This window comes from Salmo salar, chromosome ssa13, assembly GCF_905237065.1.
Source record: "Salmo salar chromosome ssa13, Ssal_v3.1, whole genome shotgun sequence".
In the NCBI taxonomy this organism is placed as follows: Eukaryota; Metazoa; Chordata; class Actinopteri; order Salmoniformes; family Salmonidae; genus Salmo; species Salmo salar.
Window position 1 is genome coordinate 98,141,468 of NC_059454.1, and position 9,183 is coordinate 98,150,650.

Genomic DNA, 9,183 nt, shown 5'->3' on the forward strand with positions numbered 1-9,183 from the left:
CTAAGAGACATGGATTTCCATTTCATAGTAATCCTCCAGTGCTCGTCTGCCTTTTATTAATCTTACCGTAAACTGTGAAATCCTGTTTGTTAATTGATTGATTTCAATTCAAATTTCAAACAGCAATGGGGTGATTAAGCAGTATCTGTGACTTTACCTGTGTGTGTGTGGCTCTATCTTTTTTAAGAGTCTTCTGCATTTTTGTTCATGTGTCAGTGAATATATGTGAGTGTGTAGGTGAATGTGTGTGAGTGTGGAATGCCCGACTTCCTAAGTGTTACATGCCATTGCTTGATAATCACAGAGACTGCCTCATGGATGTCGTAATCCTGCTGAGCCAATAGGGACGAGATTTGAAATGACAGTGAACCGTACGTTACCGTAGGACACACATATCCTGCATATAGAATACACACATCCAACATATAGGAACACACATCCCTATTTAATACATGCGCATTATCATGCGCACATGAACACTCAAAACACACGTGCAGACACACACACTCTAAAGCCATGTCATACCTGTATATGATGCAGGCACAGTCTCTACACGTACCACAGTTCTCTATGTCTTGGCCTGTCCGGTAGGAGTGTCTCCTGGAGGGGAAAAACAGATGACATCATCACCACGGGATCATAGTATCCGTCACCTTGGCTTGAGTCACAGCGTCAGGAGAGACCATGATGTGACAGTAGTGCGTGCGTGTGTGTGTAAGAGAGAGAAAGGGATTAGAAATAAGCAGGATCTCAGTTTTACCATCCCTAGCTAGGTTTCATCACTTCCTCTGAGAAGTAGCTAGCTCTTATTTTTTTAATCATGATGAAGTGTTGCCTCAGTCCCATGATTCTCCTCCAACTAACTCCTCATCTAGAATCCCACTTCTGATCATTTCTTATGAATGATTTCCCTCAACTGACTCCCTGATGGTTACACAAAAAATTACTCACTTTATCTTCAGGGACAAAATAATGCTGATGAGGGAAAAGTCAAGTCTGAATTCCTTAAATGTAGATCTCAGAACAAGAGCCCTTATGAGAGAAGATTACGTGCTTCTACAGGCTTTAAAGACTAGTAGAAACGTATTTAACTTGAAAGATAGGTCAAGACTGTACAGTCCGAGTGATATACAGAGTCATATACACCCAGGGCCAAATCTGGCTGCAATGATGTCTTTCACTATGTCCTTTTGATGTCATGGTTAGGTTGTATACTGGTTGTATAATAAGGACGATTTGTAAACGTCTGTTTAGCAACCAAAAAAATGAATATTTAGCTGGTCGTAAAAGAGACCGTCTGGTTATCTGATGTCGTTTCAACCACTTGTCATATAACGTCATGTTTGGAGTTTTAGGCTGGGTTTCTGTATAGCACTTTATGACATCGGCTGATGTAAAAAAGGCTTTATAAATACATTTGGTATATATATACCGGTATCAATCAATCAAAATGATTTATAAAGCCCTTATACACAGTTGAAGTCAGAAATTTACATACACCTCAGCCAAATACGTTTAAACTCAGTTTTCACAATTCCTGACATTTAATCCTGATAAAAATTCCCTGTCTTAGGTTAGTTAGGATCACCACTTCACTTTAAGAATGTGAAATGTCAGACTAATAGTAGAGAGAATGATTTATTTCAGCTTTTAGTTCTTTCATCACATTCCCAGTGGGTCAGAAGTTTACATACACTCAATTAGGATTTGGTAGTATTGCCTTTAAATTGTTTAACTTGGGTCAAACTTTTCGGGTAGCCTTCCACAAGCTTCCCACAATAAGTTGGGTGAATTTTGGCCCATTCCTCCTGACAGAGCTGGTGTAGCTGAGCCAGGCTTGTAGGCCTCCTTGCTCGCACACGCTTTTTCAGTTCTGCCGACAAATTTTCTATGGGATTGAGGTCAAGGCTTTGTGATGGCTACTTGTCCTTAAGCCATTTTGCCACAACTTTGGAAGTATGCTTGGGGTCATTGTCCATTTGGAAGACCCATTTGCGACCAAGCTTTAACTTCCTGACTGATGTCTTGAGATGTTGCTTCAATATTTCCACATAATTTTCCACCCTCATGATGCCATCTATTTTGTGAAGTGCACCAGCCCCTCCTGCAGCAAAGCACCCCCACAACATGATGCTGCCACCCCCGTGCTTCACGGTTGGGATGGTGTTCTTCGGCTTGCAAGCCTCCCCCTTTTTCCTCCAAACATGATGATGGTCATTATGGCCAAACAGTTCTATTTTTGTTTCATCAGACCAGAGGAGATTTCTCCAAAAAGTGCGATCTTTGTCCCCATGTGCAGTTGCAAAAAGTAGTCTGGCTTTTTTATGGCGGTTTTGGAGCAGTGGCTTCTTCCTTGCTGAGCGGCCTATCAGGTTATGTTGATATTGGACTCGTTTTACTGTGGATATAGATACTTTTGTACCTGTTTCCTCCAGCACCTTTACAAGGTCCCTTGCTGTTGTTCTGGGATTGACTTGCACTTTTCACACCAAAGTACGTTCATCTCTAGGAGACAGAACGCGTCTCCTTCCTGAGTGATATGACGGCTGCGTGGTCCCATGGTGTTTATACTTGTGTACTATTGTTTGTACTAAAGAAAATATGTGGACAGAACTGAAAAAGTGTGTGTGAGCAAGGAGGCCTACAAACCCAGTTACACCAGCTCTGTCAGGAGGAATGGGCAAAAATTTACCCAACTTATAGTGTGAAGCTTGTGGAAGGCTACCCAAAACGTTTGACCCAAGTTAAACAATTTAAAGGCAATGCTACTAAATACTAATTGAGTGTATGTAAACTTCTGACCCACTGGGAATGTGATGAAAGAAATCAAAGCTGAAATAAATCATTCTCTCTACTATTATTCACATTCTTAAAAGAAAGTGGTGATCCTAACTGACCTAAGGCAGGGAATTTTTACTAGGATTAAATGTCAGGAATTGTGAAAAACTGAGTTTAAATGTATTTGGTTAAGGTGTATGTAAACTTCCGACTTCAACTGTATATACACTGTGCCTTAAAAAAGTATTCATACCCCTTGACTTATTCCACATTTAGTTACATCCTGAAATCAAAATGAATTAAATGAATTTTTTTCCTCACCCATATACTCAAAATACCCCATAATAACAAAAGTGAAAACATGTTTTTAGAAATGTTTGCGAATTTATTGAAAATTATAATTTGTAAGTCGCTCTGGATAAGAGCGTCTGCTAAATGACTTAAATGTAAATGTAAATGTAAATGTAAACAGAGAAAAATCTAATGTACATAAGTATTCACAGACTCAATACATGTTAAAATCTCCTTTGGCAGTGATTAAAGCTGTGAGTCTTTCTGGGTAAGTTTCTAAGAGCTTTGCACACCTGGATTGTACAATATTTGCACATTATTGTTTTGTAAATTATTCGAGCTAAGTCAAGTTGGTTGTTGATCATTGCTAGACAAACATTTTCAAGTCTTGACATAGATTTTCAAGACGATTTAAGTCAAAACTGTAACTAGGCCACTCAATGTTGTCTAGGTAAGCAACATCTAGGTATATTTGGCCTTGTGTTTTAGTTTATTGTCCTGCTGAATGGTGAATTTGTCGCCTAGTGTCTGATGGAAGGAAGACTGAAGCAGGTTTTCCTTTAGGATTTTACCTGTGCTTAGCTGTATTTAGTTTATTTTTATCCTAAAAAAACTCCCTAGTCCTTGCCAATGACGAGCATACCCATAACATGATGCAGCCACCACCATGCTTGAAAATACAAAGAGTTGTACTCTGTTGTGTTGGATTTGCCCCAAATGTAACACTTTGTATTCAGGACATATATTTCTTTGCCACACTTTTTGAAGTTTTACTTCTAGGGCTTTATTGCAAACAGGACGCATGTTTTGGAATATTTTTGAATTTGTAAAATTGTCTAAGAACATACATTCCACTTTGACATTATGGGGTATTTTGTGTTGGCCAGTAACACATCATCTATTTTAAATTCAGGCTGTAATACAAGAAAAGTTGGAAAAAGTCAAGGGGTGTGAATACTTTGTGATGGCACTGATCTCGTACAACGCTGTGTATTACTCCCTTCACAGAACAGCTCAAACTGGCTCTAACCAGAATAGAAAGAGGAGTGGAAGGCCCCGGAATAGACTGACGAGTTTCGAAGAAAGCCTGTAATCCAAACCCACAAATGCTGATGCTTCAGACACTCAACTAGTCCAAAGAAGACCAGTTTTATTGCTTCTTTAACTAGCACAACAGTTTTCAGCTGTGCTAACATAATTGCAAAAGGTTTTTCTAATGATCAATTAGCCTTTTAAAATGATAAACTTGGATTAGCTAACACAACGTGCCATTGGAACACAGGAGTGATGGTTGCTGATAATGGGCCTCTGTGCGCCTATGTAGATATTCCATCAAAAATCTGCTGTTTCCATCTACAATAGTCATTTACAACATTAGCAATGTCTACATTGTACTTCGGATCAATTTGATGTTATTTTAATGGACAAAAAATGTGCTTTTCTTTCAAAAATAAGGACATTTCTAAGTGACCCCAAACTTTTGAACGGTAGTGGATGTATTAATTTGTGTAAGTTCATTACCCATTTTGTAATGTTATGAATTTACAAAACTTACAATACTTTACAAAACTTACAATATGTTACGATTTACAAAACCTTAGGGGTTAGACTTAAGTTTAGGATTTGGTTATCAGCTAAAATGCTAAAGTTTTCCGTGATGAGATTCGATCTTGAAACATTTGGGTTGCTATACATTTGCCTTATACAAATTCTAGCTTGGTGACTAACGTTAGCTAGGCTAGGGGTTACAGTTAAAGGTTAGGGTTAGGGTTACGGTTAAGGGTTAGGGTTAAGGTTAAAGTTAAGTTTTGGAGTTAGGTTAAACGGTTTGGGTTAGGGGAAGGGTTAACGTTCATTTGAGTGTCCTGGATTTACATTTACTATGTTACGTCTCGTCTATGAGACCAGGCTGAAATATGTTATCCCACCCAGGCATTCACATTCGCAACCACATTATATTGGTGATTACACCGTTCATGATTACAGACTTTTTCCTCCATAGACCACATGGATGTCTTCTCTCCAGGAGTTTCCCCCCTCCTCTGATCTACCATGTTGGTATGATACCGACGGTGGAAAAATCCGTAAATAGCTCAGAAATGTGGGAAGTAGATTAATTAAAGTGCTGATGGGAATCATAAAGGGTTTACACTAAGAGCCTGTGCCGCAACTAAACCCAATGCCTACACCCGCATGACCTCATCATCAGCACTGATTGCTACTGCCGCCCGTTGCAATGAGGAAATTATATAGAAATGAGGTGTAGCCCCCCCCACCCCCCAAAAAGATAAAAAATAATAATACAAATAAATAAATAAATAAATAAATAAATAATGCGTATTAATTTCTCAATGGAAGTTTTGGAAATTTGGGTGGGAATATGGAAAAAGTTTTGACTTGTTGTTGACGTGGTGGATTTCACCATTTGGATTTAATCTCTCTCTCTCTCTCTCTCTCTCTCTCGCTCGCTCTCTCTCTCTCTTTCTTTCATCTGGCATCTCCTTCTCACACCCTCCCTGCTTCTCCTCTCCTCCTCATTTTTACCAAATGTACATTTCATTCTGTCCGCCAGGCACAGCCTTGTTGCCAAAGTATTTACAGCCTCACCATGCTGGGGTTGGCCTATAAATAGATGGGCGGTAGAACAGGAAAGCTCAAACAAAACAAACGTCCATCTGTAATATGAATAACACAACACATGCTGGATTATAACAGGGCTGCATGCTGTTGGTTTTTCTATCATCATCCGAGGAGTGACAGCTACCAACAATAACCCTCGATTTGATTCCAGAATGAGAAAGAAAATGTTGTCGTGCCAAGCTATGATCACATGGTATACTCTGGGGCTGATTCATTTTCACATTGGACAAATCTTTCCACAAACAATAACCTCTCGAAGCAGAGCTAAGACCATTTATGTGTGACATTTACTTTCTTGTCCTTTGTGTTTCTGTGCTTCTAGGCATTCCTTTATTCTTATCCTTACCTTATCTTTTCTATAATTCCACTAACCATTCTTCAGTTTTCTTAATTTTTTCCTCCTCTTTCTTAAAAGTAACCAATTAAATAAAATGTTTGTTCTCATAATTCTGTTAGGCTTATATAATTGCAGTAGCGATGAGTGGGTAAAATCACTGGGGAAGCCAAGTCTGGAAAAAATAGCCATATGACAACCTACAGTATGTGTTGTGATAATTGCGTTGTTTGCTCTATAACCTGTTAGTTCATATGCCTTGCCACGGTGATATACAGGCCTAAGGCCGAGACAATAAGAAGACACAGTGGCAGAATAAATTCAACCACACCTGTGCTTTATCACAAAACCGGAGAGCAACATCTGCCCGGTGATGTCCACAAAGCATGTTGCATGTAACAACCAGTTAGATGACCTACAGTATGGTCAAGCAAGTTAATGTTTCCAATATTTTCGGACTACTAAAATCTATTGATTTAGAACCACAGAGAGTTCGCAAAGAAAACAAGAGCTGTCTCCACTATTCCAGCACCATTTCAACATCATCAAATTACCTATACTTAGTCTAATACAGTGACAACTAAAATACCCAAAAACGATTTGGTCCAATCAATGTAAGCTAAAAATTATGTGGCTGTCCATGGTACTGATTTCTCTGTCTGTGTCTGTGTGTGTGTGTGTATGTGTGTGCCTGTGTGTGTGCACATAGAGAAATGCCAATGCCATCCTCCTCTCTTTCATGCTGCCGAAACGGTCTATGACTCTGTCATACAGTACACGCTTTTAGTTTTTTTGTCCTAGTTACCTGGTTAAAATTCTTGCTCGGTAGCCTAACTTCCTTTCATGGGCAACGATGAGCCAGCTAGTTAACCTACTACATCTAGCTACATATTGAACTTCCATCATCTCAGGCAAGGGGCACAATGAATTTATGGTTGGATCAGAGTCACCGTTATAATCATTGGCCATTACGAAGAATTAAATAACACCACAAGTCCAAAAGTCCAAATCCCTATCTCCATCTATGGCTAATGCAGGAATGACCAATTTTAGCTAGCTAGCTAGCCACCAGAGGATAACAACACAATGAGATGCAACAATTCAAGTTTTTGATGTGATTGATGTGAAAAAAATCCAAACTGGCTTCCCTTGACATTTATTGGGGGGTGAGCCAGGGCCATTTACAGTTGAGCTCGCTCAGTTTAGTTCAACGCTGATAGGCTTTTATTTGATACTTTTTGGAACAAAGCAGGCCAAATGCTCACTGGCTTCCCTTGCATTCAATGCCATGGGCGGCAACAATATAATACTATTTTCCAGACAGCATCAGATAGATGGGCTACACATACAGGAACAGAGGGCCGCTGTTTTGCTCGCTCAGATGCTTTCTCCGGTGAGATATATTCAGCATCTTGTGAATTGAATGAAAATTATGACGAAATATCAATTATTTTCTTGGTCCATTTTTTGGGGGAAGCATGGCTTATACACGCGACTGTATAATTATAATATTGTCCCCAAGCAGGCATTATGTATGGTCCTGAGTTTTCATGGTCATCGCCCTTTAATTTTAATTTGTCAGGTCATATTCAGAGAACTAATTGGGAACAAAAAGGTAATTGCCGATGATCTGTGTTGGCTCAGTGGGACTCACTCACCCATCTCTCTCAGCCTCCTTCTTCTCCAGGTCCTGAATAACGTCCAGCAGTACCTTGATGGTATTCTGGCTGGTCTCCAAGACCCCTTCCAGGCTGTGCAGCTGGGTCTGCAGGCTGCGGATGTCGTGCAGGGGCCCGTTGGGACCCATCAGTTTCTCTGCCACCCAGGTGGGATCCAGTTTACTCCTGGCCCCTGACACCAGCCCCCCCAGGATCTCCTGCACCTGCCTCAGTGTGTCTGCCTGGATGGAGGTCAGGGGCCCGGCCGAGGAGCCCCCTCCAGAGCCAGAGCAGCCCCGGGCCCCGGAGGGGTACTGGCCGGGGGGGAAAGCGTGCTGGCTGTTGGGGGTGTTGGGCCCAGAGCAGAGCATCTTATGGAGGGCACCAATCTGAGCCCCCAGCTGAGCCTGAGCCTGGCCCAGGCAGGTGGGTCTGGGGATTGCCTTGGTTGGCGAGGAACCCTGGTCCCCCTGGTTCCCCTTCAGAGGGACCTCCGGGGGTGTTTGAGCTTTGTGTTTCAGAGAACCGGCTCGGGGATAGTGCACAGGTGACCCTGATCTCCCTGACTTCTCCTTCTCACTCGCTCGCCTGAGCAGGGGCGCGCGGTGACCTGGGCCTGAGGTGCAGCTCACCCCCTCTTTGCGTGGGGTGTATGGGGGAGGTGGCGGGGGTGGCGGTGGAAGTATCCTTCTCTCCCCTTTACACTCCCACTCTATCACCCTCCTGTCCTGAGTGATGCAGTATTGGGCCTGAGGTGGGGGGGTGTAGGGGGGTGCAGGCCGAAATGTGGAAGCATAGAGGGGCACAGTTTTTGTGGGAGTGGCGCAAGATGGATCCGTTGGAAGTGTATGGTAGGATTTTACCATTGGAGGTGGGGAGTTGCAGCTTTTTACGATGGGAGAGTGAGAGGAGCAGTATTTTATGGTTTGGATTTGAATGTGGGCGGAGTAGGAAGGAACTACTGGAGGTTGGGAGGAGCAGGGTGGTATGGTCTGACATGGGGGGTTCCCAGGTGGTATGGTCTGACATGGAGGGTTCCCAGGGGTATGGTCTGACATGGTGGGTTCCCAGGGGGTACGGTCTGACATGGGTGGTTCCCAGGTGGTATGGTCTGACATAGGGGGTTCCCAGGTGGTATGGTCTGACATGGACGGTTTCCAGGGGGTATGGTCTGACATGGGGGGTTCCCAGGTGTTATGGTCTGACATGGGGGGTTCCCAGGTGGTATGGTCTGAATTAAGGAGATGTAGGGAAGGGCGGTTTGGGTTGTTGGGTGGCACGATGTCACAGTTGGAGGTGGAGAGGTGCAGTAGATTAATGCTTTATTTAAGGAGGAGCAGGGTGGGGCAGTTTGTGTTAGGATGGTGCAGGGGGCTATCGTCGGTGTCTGGGTGGTGGAGAAAGTTGGAGCTGAGTAGGGGGCTATCGTCGGAGTTGGAGTCAGGGTGGTGGAGAAAGTTGGGGCTGAGTAGGGTGCTATCG

The 9,183-nt window shown here is 42.6% G+C and overlaps 1 protein-coding gene across 1 annotated transcript in view; it reads right to left on the reverse strand.

The window, feature by feature from the left end:
- LOC106568352 (formin-like protein 20) overlaps positions 1-9,183 on the reverse strand; it is a 30,248-nt gene extending 21,065 nt beyond the window's left edge. Inside the window, exons 1-2 of the mRNA XM_014138631.2 lie at positions 7,702-9,183; positions 526-600 (exon numbers count right to left, since the gene is read on the reverse strand). Of these exons, the coding sequence (XP_013994106.2) occupies positions 526-600; positions 7,702-8,909 (1,283 nt within the window). The 5' untranslated portion in view covers positions 8,910-9,183. The remainder of the gene's footprint in view (positions 1-525; positions 601-7,701) is intronic.